Below are 17,298 nucleotides of genomic sequence, written 5' to 3' on the forward strand. Positions count from 1 at the left end.
GCAGCGGGCTCGCCCTGTGCGTCCCGGGGGGCGCGGCCGGCGCTGCCCACTGCCACCGAGACACTTCCCGAAGCATTGTTTTCCATTTTTCCCTTTTTTTTTTCTTTCCTTTTTTTTTTTTTAAGTTTGGCGGCGGGGCGCAAGCCCGGCCCCGCGCACTAGGTGTCAGCGCCGCCCGCCCCCGCGATGCTTTCGGGGCCGGTCCTTCCCCGCCGGAGGGGGGCTCGGAGCCCCCCGCCGCTGCCTCCCGCCCGCCCCATCGCTCCGCGCTGGCGCGTCCCCGCCCCGGGGCCGGGCGGGGCGGGGGCTCGGCGGCGGCAGGGCCGGGCGCGCTGCAGGGCTGCCCGGCCGCCGCGGGGCCGCCATGCCCGCCAAGTCCAAGTACAACCTGGTGGACGACCGGCACGACCTCCGCATCCCCCTGCACAACGAGGACGCCTTCCAGCACGGCATCTGCTTCGAGGCCAAGGTGGGCGGCGGGCGCGGGGGTTCCGCGGGGGTTCCGCGCGGGGGTCCCGGCGCTGCGCCCTGACTCTCCGGTATGCACTGTTTTCCAGCTCTCATATCGCATAGCCATGGGTTTTGGGTTTTTTTGCTTTCCCTTCCCCTTGGCGTTTCTTGCTCTCCCCAAAACTCAGATGCAGAGTTGGGCGAGGCTTCCCGCCTATCCTGTAGGCTGGTGAGATGGGTCAGGCTGGAGTGAAGAGTCAACCTCCTGCTTCACCCCAGCATCCCTCCTTGACCCTGCGTTCCTCCGTGGCTCTGCGCGGTGTTGCTTGGGGACGGTGGCCCGAAAGAGCGGGGTCTGTGTGCATCTTCCCGGGAAAGAGCAGAGGGCTCAGGCTTTGATCTGCGGCTCAAGCGCTGTGGGTACTGCTGGAGTGCCGGTGTGATGGGAGACGGATGTTTGGGGTCTGCAGGATGTCTTGACCCAGGTGCTCCTCTAATGCTCACGTGTGAGCAGCCAGAGGAACTGCGTGCCATTTACGGTGTGGTGCAAGATGCCCACCTAAAATAAAGGCTTGCTATTTGGCTTTACATACATAAACCGTCCTTGCTAGTGGATTTCGCAGGAAGTGCTCTTTTCTTTTTTTATTTTTATTTCTGTTAGGACCTTTCAGTCTCTTACTGCACTTAGACTGTGGCTTCCCGCAGGCTGGGAAAAGTCAAGCTAGCTGGCTGCATTGCCCAGCCTGAGCAAGTAATGCTGGCCAGCAGTAAATTGGGGAGGAGCTGGCCAGAAGATTTAAAAAGGGAAGCATAAAATCCTACCCCTTTTGCTTCTCCTGGCGGATATGGTTATCATGCTGACAAGATACTCAAGTGAGGCTGACTTAGGAAAAAAAACTGATGTAAAGCGGTTTTGAGTGGCAGGAAAGCAGGCATCTGTCACATACTGTTGTCCTCGGAGCACATGTACTCTCAGGGGAAGAAAATCACAGATTTGGCATCTAATTGTGTGCAGTGCCCTCAGGGCAAGGCTGTGGCTCATCAGAAGGTGTCAAAGTCTTATTTTCCCCCTTTTCTCCGGGCTGGGAGGGTTCCTCTGCAGAGGCCATCACCTGCCCCATGGCAGGCGCTGGGCTGCAGAGCGCAGAACAGCGGGAGTTGTTGTTTATGGAGCAAACTTAAACCTGCTTTGCAACTGTTTCCCGGGAAAGACTATTCAAGCTCAACTTTGTAGCCTTTTGCTCCTGCGTTATTTGAGCCGATCGCTGTTTTACTGCCAGCACCCGCTCACCTGTGGGGAGGCTGCAAGGCATCTCCCAAATCCCATGTGCCACTTCCGTGCCAGGTTTGGGTGACCTGGCTTGGGGCTGAGGAGTGGGATAGGGCGTCAGCAGCCCCTCGGTCTGCTCATGGCTCATGTCTGCTCCATGCTGGTGGGCTGGCTGTGTTAATGCAGTGCTGCATATTAGTCTTTGTTAGCTCCTCTTTCTCTTATTTGGTATCTGGTGGCACACGTTAATGCCAAGCACAATCTGTACGAAACCCAGCTTCTGAATTCGTGGGTTTCTCCAGCAGCCCTTGATGCCAGATACGGAATGCAGATGGCTTAGGCAATTACTCTATCCTTTTATTAGATTGCTGGAGATTAATTAAATGCTTACACTCCTTTAGTTCCTTTTATCCCCAAGAGTCCCAAGCCCTTATACCCGTGCAGCCCTTGTTGCAGGCAGGCACCCAGCGCAAGTCACACAAGTGTGGAACTCTGATTTAGAGCTGGACTTTGGGGCAAGCTTAAACAAGAAAAATGCTCATCTGGGGCATCAGGACTTGCATGCCTGTCTCCTAAAATCCTCCTGGGATGGCTGATAGTGCGGGTGGTGAGGATCCTGGTATTACAGCCCTCAGCAGCTGGATCAGTGCTCTTTGCTCCAGCAGCCTGAGATTCCTGACGAGCTTGCTTGGGGCTCACTGCAGGGGGGTAATGTAAGCCTGAGTTGGTATGTGCTGATTTATTGTTTTAATTTTTAATTTTATTTTTACGCTCAGACCTGCTGCCGACTTTAACTGGCATGTGTGGTGGATGTAGGGTGTGTTTTGGTCCATCAGTAGCAGCTGGCATCCGTGCCGTTGTCCCCCTTGCCTCTGTCCTTAGGGAGTCTTGGCATCCCAGGACGGGTGGGTGGCCATGGGCAGTCAGAATTTGGACCCTTGTCAAGCAGAGAGCGATGGATTCTATCTGAAGGAAGCAGTGCTGTCACATGTGATGTGATGCTGTCAGGAGAGTTATGCCTCTCATCCCCACTGGAGCCACTTGCAGTGCTCATATGCTATGGCACAGGGACACCGAGTCAGAGCAAAGTGTCCTCTGAGGATTATGTTAGTCCATTTTCTGGAGATAAATCCAATAGATGGAAAATTCCACCCCATCTTCTTAGGAACAACAATACATTTCACACTTTTGGATCTGTTTTCATTGGCCACTTGTCTTGGCACCAGACCCCTCTGTATCCCAGAGGTGCCTCAGTCAGGCTGCTGGGAATCGGAGGAGCTGGCTCTGAGGGAAGGCAGGACGTTTGTTTTCTTCTGTGTCTTGCAGTCTGAATTGTTGAGTAAAATCAAAAGCCAGGCCTCTTGGGTTAGCTGAAGCATTCAGATGAAAGAACTGGGAACTGCAGCATGGTGCAGGGGAGCAGACAGAAATTCCCACTTGTGCAGTGGTTTTCTGGTTAAATAAATGGGGATGTAGAGAGGAAAGACACCTCCCATCCTCCTCCACCTCCATGAGAAGGAGAGGGATATGAGCTTACTCCTTATCTTCCCAAAGCCATGGTGCTGCAGGACAAAACCCAAGAGCCACCTTGTGCAACACCAGCAATTCTGTGCATTCAGAAATTATGACTCAGGCTACTCCAACGCCTCCAGAGAGATCAGCAGGCAGAGAGAATTAGGTGGGGTGGCAGAGTCTGTCACTGGACTGCCAGACCCCTGTCTGTTGGAGTTTTGGGGCGTGCTTGGTGCTTCTGGGTTTCCACAGGAAAGCTGTTACTGTCTCTGTCCTTTGAGCCCCTTTTGGGAGCCCACTGGGCTGGGCTGGGCTCTCCTTCTGTCCCAGAGGTCTTGTCCAGAGCAAGGTCCCACCTGCCTAATATCCATTATTTGGAAACAGCTATTAATCCATCAGTCCTGTTAATCCCTCTGCAGTGCCTTAATGTACATGGTTCCCAGTGAAGGGGCAGATGGGTGTCAGGACCCTCTCTGCTGCTCCCCCAAGTACAGGTGAGGGCAGAAAGGGCTGCCCAAACACATCTTGATCTTTGACAGACCCAGTGCCTGAGGTCTGGGACTGCCATGGGCCTGGACATCACATGTGCTGAAACCTGATGTTCCTGATACCGGACCTGCTTGCAGATAAGTGCAGGACTGGAGGTTCAGGAAGATTGCTGTTCTTCTGTGCAGCAGGTGGGGTTTTTGGGTTTGGGTGGTGGGGTATTTTTTTTTCCCTTAAGTGATCTTGGCAACCAAGCATTTTCTCTCATTTTTGTCAGTGCTTTTCTCTGCTTCTGTGCGTGGGAAACTGAAGTTGAACCGAGCATCTGCTGCTCTCTATGTTTGGAGATGGGACATGAAGGAGACTTTAGTCTAAACCAATATGTCCCTTCCTCTGAACCTCTCCAGCCCACTTGCCTGCCACCCTCCTGAGGCTGCGAGCACCAGCAGTGCCTGCTGGTTGCTCCAAAGAGAAATTCATTCCCTGGAAAACAGTTATAGCCTCAGATGAACACTAAGCAGGGAATGGACATGTATTCCACATAATTCCACTCCTGTGTGTATTTTTATGTACATAGTGGCTGCATGTAACAGTGTTGGAAATTGGTTGAATTGCAGGCAGCTCTGATTGGGGTGCTTAGTTCTCCTCCACTTCTCCAGGCTCCCTTCCCAGCAACTGTTCCTTCCCTGGAGGGCTGGGCAGCAGGAGACAGGTTGTGTGAAGCTGTGCACCAATTTGGCTGGCTGGGAGAGACTTGGCAGCTCGATTTGGGGGCTGTTTGTACTGGCAGCTCTGGTGTGCTCTGTTGGGGCTGCTCAGCCCAGAGCAAAGCTGCAGTGTGCCTGAGCCCGGGATTGCTTGCTTCAGGCTATAAATAACCTTCCCAAGTCTACAAAGGTTCTCCTCTGAAACAGTGGCATATTTCTGCCGTACTTGTTAAGTCAGTTCACAGACTGCTTAGTGAAGCTCTTAGCAAAGAAAACTCAGTCAGGATTTGGTAAAGCCATGTGTGCCCAGCCGGGCAGCACATGGGCTCAGCAGATGCCAGAAGGTCCCAAGGAAGCAGTAATGGGGGTGGGATGCTCCCAGCCCTACTTTCTGCAGTGCTCTGGTCTTGAGCATCTCGTACATGAACACCTGTTGGGGCTGTAGCTGGGTGTAGGTGCAGGAAGCTCAGGCCCTGCGTGGGGGGCGGCTGTGGGTGGTGTGCCTGGGTGTGGTACAGAAATGGGGCGAGTGGACAGCCCTGCTTCATCATCGTGGAAAAACTTTATCCCTCCTCTGCACCTGCTATCTCTGTGCCCTGGTGTCCCCAGTGCACAGTCACCTGCAGCAAAGGTGTCTCCCCTTTTCATGCCAGCCCTGTTTTGGCTGGTGAGAGGGGAAGGTGGGTGCAGTGCACATGGCTCTGGTGGGTGCTGGATCTTGTCTTGGCACCCCCAGAACTCTGTGTTTCTGGCACTTGAGCCCCTGCACAGCTCATAAGCATGGCAAGCGCTGCTGGGACCAGCAGATAGATAAGCACTGATATCCTTAAGGGTTCAGCCTGGCCAGTGCTGCCTGGTGTGGGGGTCCCTGTGTTAATGCCTGCTGTCCGGGTGCATCCCAGCTCTGGATGAGTCTGACATACTGCCTAAAACTGCCTGGCTGCCAGGGCTGGATGTACCCAGTTGTCCTCAGGGTGCAGAGCCCTGCTAAGGGAGGACTGGGCAAGGCTGGAGGCCCACAGTTCAGCCGGGCACCCGTCTGCTGGGCTCAGGATGGAAAGCCAGGGCTTTTTTCCATTGAAGTCAGCTGGCATCATGAGTTTTCCATCCCTTTTGGCCTCTGAGCCTGCACCACCGCAGTCTGAGTAAACTTCCCCCTTTCCTCCCAGCGAGGCTGGGTGTTCCTGAGGTGCAAGGCAGAGCTGGGACCATGCCAGCCCAGACCCTTGGCTCCCTGGGCTGAGGCCATGTGTGGGCAACTGGAGAGCAGGAACAGTGGGACAGCAAAAGTCCTGGGAATTGGATTTCTCCTTGCTTTTCCTAATGGCAGAAGCCCAGGGAGAAACCCTTATCAGCCAATCTGCAGACAGGCTGGGTGTTCCCTGGGCACTGAGGAAATCAAGGTTTAAGATCTTGGGGCACCTGGCACAGGACCAGGGGTCAATGTTCCAGTATCTGGTGCAGCCTCACATCATCCTGGACTCTTCAGAAATCTGGGGTCCCTCATGCCCCGTGTCTGATGCCTCCCAACGGGCTGCTGGTAACTCCAGTGACCCCTCCGTAACCCGGGTGCAGGATCCCCTGCTTGGACGAGGCTCTCTTGGCTCTGCAGGTGGCTGTGTAACCTGTGGTGGGATGCCCCAGCCTCGGGCTGGTGCCAGCATGTCCCCCCTGCCCGTACTGCCCTGCTGCCTGCCTAGCAGCTCCTCTGCAGAAGCAGTGGCTCCCCATTCGTGGCAGGGTCTCTGGTTCAGGGTGGCTTTCGTATCTGGAAACCTGACAGCCAGCTGATCCAGGCTCCCCTGTAAGCTGGGGATGATTCAGCCCTGACCTTTGCACACTGCATTGGGCTACCGGAGCAGCAGCGTGCCTCCCTCGGGAAGAAGCTCCTCTCTGGGAAGGCTTTGGCTGCCCACCTCTGCCCACCACCGATCTCATCAACACCCCTTCCAAGGTGTCCCCTGTCAGGGATGCGATCGGCCTTCAATTTTCTGAAAATATCTGCCACCTGCTGTCACAGAAAAATCATCTTCCCAAGAAAATTCATTTCTGACAGAGCAGAAAACGAGCAATATTAAATAGCCTCAAGCAAAAATGAGAAACTGAGTGACTTGTGCAAACAGTGCTTTGGCAAAGTGCTCCCCTTTGTTTTCTGTTTAAAAAACAGATTTTTTTTTTCCCCTTGGCATTTCCCAGAAATGGGCAGATCTTTTGGAAGCCACGGGCAGGGGGTGCATGGTGTGAGCTGTGTCCAGAGACCCCTTCCCGCCGTGCCTGGGACAGAGAGGAGAGCCTATTTGCACAGCAGGGGGAGAGCAAGCAGAGTCCCTTCAGGTGCTCAGAAGCCCGATGGGTGATGTCTACCTGTGCCCTGGCAGGGAGAGGGGCTGCCCATTCTGGGGGCCCTGGAATGATGAATGAAAGGCTGGATGCCACACACAGGGATGAGAAGCAGCAGGGCATGTGAGGGACCAAAAGCACCCTGCAAAAGAGGTGCTTTGTGCTGGTGTTGGCAGTGTGAGGGCTGCCTTTGTGGGGCTGCCAGGGCGCCTGTTACACGAGGGACCCTCTCAGCTGCCCATTCACCAGCGCTCCGAGAGGGTGGCCTTTCTTCTCCTAATTGGGTTGAGGAGGAGGGGGCTGCCTGGGACTGCCCTCCCCACCTTCAGAGCATCCTAATTCCCCTTGGCTCTTGGGTGCAGGTGGGGGGCTCTACCTTTGTCCCCCCATCCTTTGGTGGGGTCGTGGGGCCGTGGATTGGTAGGCAATTATTTGGAAAAGCTGCATCCTGCATATGTACATATGTTTTCCCCCTCAGTTTGCGGGGCTTTGGGGTGGATGGATTCTTTCATAGGTCTATTTTCTTTGGCAGTCCTTTCACACAGCTTTATTTTCTTTCCTTTTGTCTCAGGCACCTTCCTTTCTCCTTCCTGTGCTCAGCCCTGGCCCCACTGCCTCCCTTTTCCATGGGGTCAGCGTGCTGGCACAGATGCTGGACTGAGTCCTGGGAGCCAGGACAATGGCCCCTGCAGGGACCAGGACCACCGCCGTGTGCCTGGCACCTCACTTGGGGCACACATATGTTAAAGGAAGGCAAAACTCTGTGCCTGGGAGTCCCCATGCCTGGGGGGTCTCTGGAGCTCCTGTCCTGGGAGTGGGGGAGCTCAGTCTCAGTGTTGGGGTGGGATGAGGGGGAAGTATTGCACTGTGGAGGCTCTGGGTGCTTTGCTAATTCTTGCCTTTGCCTCACCTGCTTTTTCCCACACCTCTTTCCGTAATTAAAGTTGGTGCTGTGAGTAGGAGGGCTGGAGTAGAGCAGAGCAGGAGCAGCCCTTGTTGTGCTTATCACTTGGAAAACACTGCTAAATACGGATGGTTTCTCAGGCCATCCTCCCTCCTTGCCTGGGAAGTCAAAGACCAACTCGCAAGTCCACATTTCATCTGAAAGACCGATTTCCAAGTCCACGTTTTTGGGCAATATTTGCCACATTGTGAAGGGTTACTCTTCTGCAGTGCGGTTCTCACGTGTGATTTCTGCCCTGCAGGCAAAAATAATCTGGGGAGACTTTGTCCATCTGTTGAGTTTTGTGAAATGTGCAAAAAATACCTGCCTCCGGAGTGAAGGGAGAAGGGGGTGTTTTCAGAACTGTGAGCACAGTAATTGTGTGAAGTGAGCCCACACTGGGGCTGCATGTGCTGAGGTCTCTGGTGGGAGCACCCACAGGATGTGGGATACAGCATGATGCCCTGGAGCCCACGTTTGGGAGCAAAGCTGAATCCTGCAGAGTTTGTGACCTGTGCCCCTTGTTTTGGGTACATGTGAATGTGGGCTGGAGGGGAATAGCTGAGTGAAGGGGCATAGATAGGACAGCACTGAGAGATCTCTGCTGCTGGTGCTGTTTCCCAGGAGGCCCATCCAGGGAGGTGTGCTCGTCCCAAGGTGGTGTCTGGCTTATGCTCCATCACTTGCTTACAGGGTGCCCCAGACCTGCTGGGCCTGCACATGCAATTTTGAGCATGAGGTTGTGGTCGGCAGCCAGGAGATTGGCATTGCTGGAATTCATGTGGCTGTGGGAGTCAGTGGTGGATGCAGCCCATCTCCTGCCCAGCTGCCACTGCTTGCCCTGTCCTTGGACGTGCCTGTGTTCTGCACCTGCCTGCAGAAGGAAACACGGGGGAAGGAAAGCGATTACCCTGCCAGTGGTAGTGACCTCATGCTGTTGGGAATAGCTGGAAGAAGATAGGCATCCTCTGGCTGCAAAAGTCTGTCCTCCTCCTCATGTAGCTTAAGAATTTCCCTTCCCCAGATGGTCCTTGGCAGAAGAGTGGTGTGGGGAGGTGCTGTGCAGTGGGGACATTTGCCTGGCAGGGCAGGATGGGGAGAGGCTTCTTCCTTAGGTGCTGAATGGTGACTGTGTGTTCAGGGCTCCAGCTGCCTCAGCCCTTCTCCTCAGCTCCTGCTTTTTATTGATGGTTTCCAGACTTTATATAAGAAAAGGGAATCGATTGTGTCTGAGATGCCTCTCTCAGTATGACCTGACACTTTGAAGGGGTGGAGGACTCTGTGTTGGGGATGTGACTGAAAACTTACCCAGGCCTTTGCGTTTGTAGCCGGGCAGCGAGGGGCTGGGGCCTGGGTTAGTGCCACGTGTGCCGGCACTGCCCATCGTGGGCTGTAATTCCCAGTTACGTAAAGCTGCCCTGCACCGCAGCAGCCTGCACAGCATGTGACGGACATGCCAGCTGTTGGGTGTTTATTTTTATATTCTCTCTCTTCACATCTCCTCTCAGCACTGGCTGCCCGGTGCTGGTCACTGTACACCTGCCTGTGTCTGCCCCCAGGCAGGAGCTGTGCCGTTGGGGATGGCCTCACTGGGCTGGTAGGCTTGTTGGATTGGTGTGTGGGGGTTTAGCAAGGAGGGCTCTCAGAAACACAGGGCTCTCTGAGTTTCTGTCCCAAGGGGCTCTCTCGGACAGCATGCACCCAAAGCTCAGATGTGGTCATGCAGCCCCCGCACCTTGTCCTCCATAGAGGTGGCAGCAGCAGCCCAGGAGAGAGGAGCTGGGGCTCCCACAGCGATGCTGGGTGAGAAATAACCCCTCTCAGCAGCCTCTGCCTGTGCAGTGATCCCCAAGCACACGTTCAGACACTTAGGCACCCATCTCAGCACTGCTGCTTGAAGCCAGTGACTTGGGCTTTCGTGATGTCAGTGAAGGTTATGGCCATATTCACAGGAACACGTAGCCCTGTCAGTTTTAGTGCCCCTGCTGTGCTCCCGAGCGTTACGTCAGCCCTTGTGTCGAGATGAAGCATGGGAGCACAGGGGGCTAGTTAATAGGCTCAAAATGCTTTTCTTCTAACTACATGTTTTTAGCACTCAGCATTGACTCTTCATCACTTGTCTGTTTTCTGATCCTTCTTCTGAATCTGCCCTCTTCCATTTTATTTTTAAAAAGCTTTTTGTTTGGCGTTTCTCCGTGCTGGGTCACAGTGGCGCTGCCTTTGGTCCCCTCTGAATAGCAAAGCAGCTCCTTTATTCTAAAGGCTTGGCCTGGAGGCTCAGCATCGCTACAAAAACAGCCACGGGTTTGGTAGGGCTGTAATTAAATAATGAGGGGCCTGACACAGGACAGGTTGGCCCAGCTATTTTAGGGATATTCCAACACCCAGGTCTATAACAGATGACTCAGTGCAGCTGAGGGGATGTTGGCTTATACCTACGTGCTTTGATCATGGCCTAGATGAATGAGCCCTGCTGGCCTGATGGATGAAGTTATTTTATTGCCAGAGAAAGGGCTGCTGAGTACTTGCAACGTTATGGTGAGGGAACAGCTTCATGATGGGAGGAGTACAAGGATTCAGGTGCAGCAGGCAAAATGCTGCCCATTCCCCAGAAGTGACCCTGAGTTCCCTTCATGGATGCTATTGAGGCCATGGTGGGACTGTGACATTTCCAGTTTTGTAGAAACTCGACTGATCTCCTCTTTCTTTCCCTCCAGTACATCGGGAGCCTGGATGTGCCACGGCCAAACAGCCGGGTGGAGATCGTGACGGCCATGCGGCGGATCAGGGTGAGTGTGGCGAGGATGCTCCTTCCCCTTCTGTGTTGGGGTAGCTGGGGCACCCCTCCTCCATCTGCACTTGCAGCTTTGCCTTGCATGAGTCCTGTCCTCCAGGTTATTCATAACTCTGTATTTTTCCACTTTCTCCACTGACACCTCCATGTAACCCAGGCACGATGCCTATGAGCTCCATGTGCCACGGAGTCACATGTACAGCGTGGCTGGCCCCTGTGGTACCCAGGCATGCTGTGTGCTGTGGCTGGGGTCGGCAGCAGGGCTGTCTCCATTCTCACGGTGCTGTGTCCGCTGCAGGAGCATGTGCTGTGGGGGCAGGGATGGGGTGGAAAGTGGGCGACAGACGTGGCGCTCTTGGCGCCGGCTGGTAACTGTGTAGCACTTCCACCATTCGGAAGATTTCCTCATTTCTCAGTCGCAGTAACAAAGTAACAACAAACTATTTATGGAAGAGGTATGTTAGGGTTTTGCTGTTTGTGTGTTTCAGCTGCGTGAAAATTTCCTTGCTGCCTGGATATGGCAGAAGGATAGTGCCTGCCTAATGGCAATGTGCAAATTAAAGTGCAGAGTTACGAGCTCTGGGGTTGGCCAGCAGCAAGCTTGTTTAACAGCGAGTAGGTCAGGGGATGTCATCTGGTAATGAAGTCATCTGGCTTCCCAAAATACTTACAGTCAGGATATAGGACACTCTTGCTGTATAATGCTTGGCCAATAGCCAGGAGAGGAGCTTTTCCTCTGCTCCCCCAGCCTCTCGCCTGCAGAACTGGAAGGTGTTCAGGGCAGGCTAGGAGGGGAGAAAACCACACGCCCTGTGAGCTCGCTGCCCCCATGCTTAAAACAGCAGGAGCTTGACTGCTCTTTAAAACATGAGACAGACCTTTGGGCTGGGGTGGACCTTGGCATGGTATCTGTGGCCACATGGCCACAGGCGCAGGTAATTTGGCCTGTCCGTAAGCAAAGGGTCTGCCCTGTCTTCCAGGGATGGCTCCCTCCTGGGAATAACACTCTTAACTGGAAGGACCTGAGGGCATTCTCAAGGATGTTGGGTAGTGGATGAGCTGTCTTTCTGGTGGCCTCATGAGATCCCATAAGCACTGGATCTGCTCCTGTCACTGAGCAGCCCTATCAGAGTTCTGCTCCTCTCAGCCCTTCCTGCATATTCTTGCTATAATCTGAATTTCTCTTTCCTTATCACCAGGAGGAGAGGGGTATTATATCTCAAGTCAAGGAGTATCACATCCCAAGGACACAGATTGTCAGGCTCTTCTTTTTCAAGCTTTCAGGGTGTAAATAGATTGTGGGCTTTACTCCTCAACAGCTTTCCCACCCGCTGCCCTGTCCTCTCCTTGGTGTTTAATGTTGTGACGGGTGCAAAAGCTGGGAAGTCCTTTATGGCATTAGGTTTGCTCACCATGTTTCCAGATGAGGTTTGGGACAGAACAACTGTTATGCCATCAAGAGTTCTCATAAACAGCAGTTTCCTCCTCTGCCTTTCAAGATAAGGCTTTTGAAAGAATGCAGCTCCAGCCCCAAAATCACAGAACTCCACCTCAGTATGGGAGGATTGGCACAACTTCGAGGGTTTAAGTAAACCCTAGGAGAAAAAAAACAAAGAACACCAAAATATCTTTGTTGACCAATATAAATAAACTTTAGTACAGTTTAGAAAATTCATAGATTAAGCTCTGAATGGCGGAGAAGGGACACGAAATAGGGTAAAATAATGTTTTTTTCATGGTGAATGATGTGCTTGAAACATGTGCTCAGGCTTCCTTCGTCTAGTGTAAGACAGGAGAGATGCAAGTCATTGAAAGGCCATGACTTTGCAGGTCAGATCTGCCAGAGAGATTTTTAATGGTTGTTTATTTGTTGCGGGGTGCTGTTTCTGAGGAGGATGCCAGGATGGTTTGTTTTGTGGATGTTTAAGTGTAGAGCCCTCCCCTGGTTTCCTGTGCTTTGTGGTGGCCTCACGTCTGGCAGCAGGATGTACCACAGCATTGCAAGGGCATTTCTGGCTGGGTGCTGGGGGCTGATTTCAGTTTGGCTGGAGGTGAAGGAATGCATGTCCTTCTTAAAGAACACAGCTACCCTTCTGCTTTAGGGAATAAAATAATCCCAAAACATTGGCATAGGGAAAACAGAGGAAGAAAAAGCTTACTTAGGTGCAGAAAGCAAGCAATGGGAGATCATCGAGTGCAAGCAACAATGGTTCTGTGTGTGGGGTGGGAAGCAGCTGCTGACCCTGAGGCTTGTGTGGTTTTTAATGCAGTCCCTGGTTTAGGGGCAAAGTGCTCTGTCTCAGCTTGTTCCAAGTTAGTCACTGCTGGGGAAGGAGGGGGACCTTTTCTGTCCCTGCTGCAACTCCCTTTTCTCGGTGCTGCAGGCACCATAGCTGCTCTCTTGGCTTTGCCTCTACTTACGAAATGATAAAGAAAATGATCCTGCAAAGAAGTGAGGAAGCTGCTAACAGTGGGGATCCCAGAGGGGAGAGTGCCCTGGAAGCCTCCCATGACTGCCTGCGCTGGGCTGGGAGCAGGGAGGGAGGGGGGCACCAGTAGCAGCAGCACCTCCTGTAGTGCTGCCTCCCTTCTACTCCCCCACACTCGGGGCCTGGTGGATCCTGGCTTCCTGTTTACATGGAGACCTGACCCTTTGGGGGCACAGAGGAGGACACAGCATAGCTGACATTGTTGGGATGCCTGCTCCAGGCGGGCTCTCCCGCCTTCTGCTGCTCTCCCACTCTGCAGAGCAGAGCAGTGGCTGTGGGCAGGACAGTTTCACCTGAGCAAGAGGTACAGATTAAATGCAAATGTGGTCCATTGTGTGGATCTAGGTGGAGAGGAACTTTAAACAGGGGGTTGAGGTTGCAGGGCAGGGATGCCATCCCCTTCCTCCCCACTGCTGAAGGCCTGGTGAAGCCTTGGCCATCCTTATGATGTTGGCTGGAGGGAGAGTTTCTGTCCAGAAGCAAGAGGTTGTGGAGAATTCCCAGGATTCTTGCAGCTCAGGGAGAGGAGGGAAGGTGAGGTGCTCAGCTGGCTCTCTCTGCCTTCCTGCTTTTCCTTCCTGCATCAGCTGGGCTTTCTGAGGATACAGCCCTATCTGCACTGCACCTTGGTGCAAATCCCTGGCCCTGAAAGGACTCAGTGGAATGGGACGTTAGCCATGCCAAGGATGCACTTGGACAGCAATTTTGTGAGCATTTGCTGCAGCTTTCCTCCAAAGCCTACATCTTTCCTGCAGAGCACTGATGGCCACGTCAGTACCAATAAATACAACAGGCCAGGGCTTGCTTTCCAGGCAAGCTGCTCGGCTTCTGTTAGTACAACTGGCCCCCTTCTCCTCCTCATCTCAAAACAGGGTGACCCACTCCATGTTGCTGCTGGGGTAGGTTGGCTTTCAAAATGCTCCTTGGCTCCTCTGGATGCAAGGTGCGAGGAACTGATCTGTGAGTCCAGACCTGCAGGCACCTGAACGTCAGAAAGTCCCAAACTCGAGTAATTCAGCTGTCGCTACAGCTGCAGACAGCCTGTCCTGTTGATGTGAGCCCAGGACACCTTCCTTGCCCAGGCTCTCTGGGAAGCAGCAGCCAAGAGGACACAGTGATCTTCTGTTCTGGGCCAGTCATGGGCAAAGCTGGAGAAATTCAGGAGTGAGCTCCTGGGTCCGTCAGATACCAGAGAGGGTGTTACAGTACTGGAGAGCAAGAGCCCAAGTGATGTATCTTCCCAGCCATAAGGGTTACGAGCTGTTGAAGATTTCAGGTGAAAATGCCTGCAAGATATCTTTTTGCTTCCCTTCTCTTCCTGATGAACACGTGGAGCCCTAAATGACATTGATAACTATATATTTTTTGTGTTGTCATGATGTAAATGTGTGCAAATGCTTTCCTCTCTGTGCCCCTGGCATGTCTCCAGTGCAGCCAGTGCTGCCTGGCAGGGGCTTGGTGCTGTGGTTCTAGAGAATTTGGAATCAGCCTTTTTTCCCTTCCAATTTGCTACTTGGATTGCTGAGTGCAGCTTTAATGCCAGTTTCCTTTGGAGAAATCTTATATTCTGCAAGCCTGTTTCTGGGAAGTGTCCAGCTGAGTTTTGCAGGCTCAGAACAGGGAAGCATTCCAAGCACTTGAAAATCTAGCTTCTCTACACCTCCTACTCTGTAAGGTACATCTGATTTTGTGGGACTTCTGCTGCTTTGCATAGCTGAGCTCAATTTTAGCAAATTGGCAAAATTACTGAATTTCAACAAGCTTGTTTAAAGCAAGATTTTGCATCCTCTGCAGGCCACAGGTGCAGTTGGACTGGTGTGAAAATTGATGCATGCGGCTGGTTATTTGTGTAGAGCACCTGGTGTAATTTTGAGCTCGTTTAATTAGAATATATCTGAGATAGCCCATGTCCCTGCCATGGTGAGTTTTTAGAAGCATCAGGTCAGTTACAGTGATGCCTACTTTTTTTTTTTCATCTTTCTTTCACCATGCAAGGAGCAGCACGGCTCTCCCTGCTGTAAAGTGGAGCAGGATTTGGGAGCAAGCTGGCCCTGTGTGCCTGGGGCAGCCCACCCCCATCTGTCTGTGAGGACCAGCACTGTGGGCAGTGGGCTGGCCAGGCTTTGGCTGCCTGAAAAACACAGCCTGCTTGCCAAGTCACGGCACTCAGCACAGGGAGAATGATTAACAAGCTAATGGCTTGACGTGATTATCTGAGATGAACGAGATTATGTTGTGTGAGATCTGGGAGGAACCCAAATGATATCTGTAATAATTTCAATTGCTCTTTCAGTGCTCTGACAGTCACAGTAAATGGGTGAAGGCTTCTGGGCAAGCTCGTTGTATTTCTGCTGGCATCACCAGTGCCACTTAATGTGATAATAAAATAATGGCTGGTCCCGTATTGCTACCAACATGCCGCCTACTTGATGGCATGAAATAGGTCAAGATCTCGTCCTGTGGTTAGTATTTAATCAATATACTGGTTAAATACCCAGATTGATTGGAACAGCCTTTTGTCCAAGACTGCCCACAAGGAAAGGTTGTTTTCCAGGAGGGTTGGCCAAAGCATGGTGGCCCTGGCTTTATTGCCTGCCTTAATATCATGGCCAGGATGGGGCAAGCGCTTTTCAGCGGAAATGTGGAGGTTACTGGCAGCATTAAGGTAGGGTGAGTTGTAATGCACACTTAGTAAAATTAAAAGTTTAGGGAGGTAAATGACTCTGTGTGGCAGAGGGCAGGCATCTGGACTGGTAAAGAGGTGTGAAGTGTGAGCCATTAATTCTGGAAAGGAAGGTCTGAGTCCCAAGGAAGGTGGTTATGGATGGTACTTCGGGCAGTCCTTGCCAGAGAGGCTTTGGGAAGGCACTGAGGGCAGACACGAGCAACCAGCACCTGTGCTGGCTGTCTGCTGGGCGTGCTGGGTCATGTGGTGGCAGGAATGCCTGGGCTCAGCAGACATGAGACCTGGTGGGTGCTGAGGAGACAAGGTACAGGCATGCTTTTCTTCCCCTGGTAGCTAGCTTCGTAAATCAGTCCTGATAAGCTTGTTGCCTTTTGACTTCCAGCTATGTCCTACCTAAGAGTTCTCTACTGAACTGGAGACAGCACCATGTCCCTTGTGGCCAGGCTCCAAAATGTGGTGAGGTGGAGAGCTTGATGGCAGGGGGTCCAGCCTGGGAAAGGAGTTCCCAGCTGAACAGAGAGCTTGGTCGAGAATGAAGGAAACCATAACTCAGATGGGGCAGCATGATTTGGGAAAGCTCCTGAACCAGGAGGTACGTGCCAGTGTGCAATCTTCCCCATGCCTCCAAGTCTCTCTGAGGAGCTCAGCACTTCAGCTCTGGGCAAGTGTCCCACGGGCAGGCGATGCCCGGGGCTCTGGCAGGAACACATCGACTGACACTGGGCGTGCCAGCACAAGCAGCAGTGTTCCTGATGGGTGATGCTGGCCTGGAGCCAGTCCAGTGCCTTTGAGAGGGCTGGGAGCCAAGTAGACGCCGAGCCCGGGGCAGGACTGGAGCTTCCGGCAAAAAGCTGGGAGGCAGCAGTGTCTCCAGTCCCCTACACCCCTGTAACACATCCTTGCCCTCTGTGTGCTTGGGTTGGCCTTCCCTTGGTTGGACTCTCTTCCTTCTCGGAGAGCCTGTGGTGTCTCCCTGTGATTCATCTCGCTCCCTGGCTGGGGGCTTTCCCCACCACGCTCACCGTGAGTCACGTTTCCAGCTTGCCAATGCCATCATCTGAGCCATCAGCAAATATCTGCTAGGAGCTCAGGGGAGAGGACAGGGAATAACATCTGCCAGGCTCCCTGAACATGGGGGAGAGGGCAGACCTTCAGCATCGCTCCTTTCCAGCCAGGACATGCTCTGCTGGATCCCACCCCTTCTCTAAGTTCATGGTCAGCGTGTAAAGTAATTTCACAAATGTCCGTCCCCTGTGGGCCCTTGTGCTTCCTCCTCTTCCTCCTGCTTCCCACTTTTTCTTCCTCAGAAATGGTTCTTTGAGCAGGTTTTAGAGATTGCACTTTTGGATTGCACAGTCTGTGGGACACAGCACGCTGGACAGGTAACCCTGGCTTTCTGTGGCTCCTTCCTGTGAGGCTCCCATGTTGCACACATGGTTTTGGTGGGGCAGCAGGCTCAGTTCCGTGCCAGGGCTCAGCTGCACTTGAGGCAGGGGAATACGGCACTGCAAACCTTGCTTTCTGCAGGAGCATAGCTGGAGTGTGGACACACATAGTGTCTGTGGGACTGCAAATGCTGTGGAAGCTGCCAGAGGTGCCCATGGGGCTCTCCTCTGTGTGC

At 53.1% G+C, this 17,298-nt stretch overlaps 1 protein-coding gene across 7 annotated transcripts in view; it reads left to right on the forward strand.

Annotated features, from left to right (window-relative positions):
• Nucleotides 1-289: 289 nt before the first annotated feature.
• NOS1AP (nitric oxide synthase 1 adaptor protein) overlaps nt 290-17,298 on the forward strand; it is a 44,798-nt gene continuing 27,789 nt past the window's right edge. For 2 of the 7 annotated variants that reach the window (XR_010432659.1, XM_064664402.1), the window contains exons 1-2: nt 294-469; nt 10,426-10,497. Coding sequence is in view for 6 of the 7 variants with exons in the window: in XM_064664402.1 (XP_064520472.1) it covers nt 365-469; nt 10,426-10,497 (177 nt within the window). In the remaining variant the exon portion in view is untranslated. Of the gene's footprint in view, nt 540-10,425; nt 10,498-17,298 lie in introns of all 7 variants that reach the window. The other 5 variants (XM_064664399.1, XM_064664398.1, XM_064664400.1 and 2 more) reach the window with 5 other exon arrangements.

Source organism: Pseudopipra pipra, chromosome 9 (genome assembly GCF_036250125.1).
Source record: "Pseudopipra pipra isolate bDixPip1 chromosome 9, bDixPip1.hap1, whole genome shotgun sequence".
Classification (NCBI taxonomy): domain Eukaryota; kingdom Metazoa; phylum Chordata; class Aves; order Passeriformes; family Pipridae; genus Pseudopipra; species Pseudopipra pipra.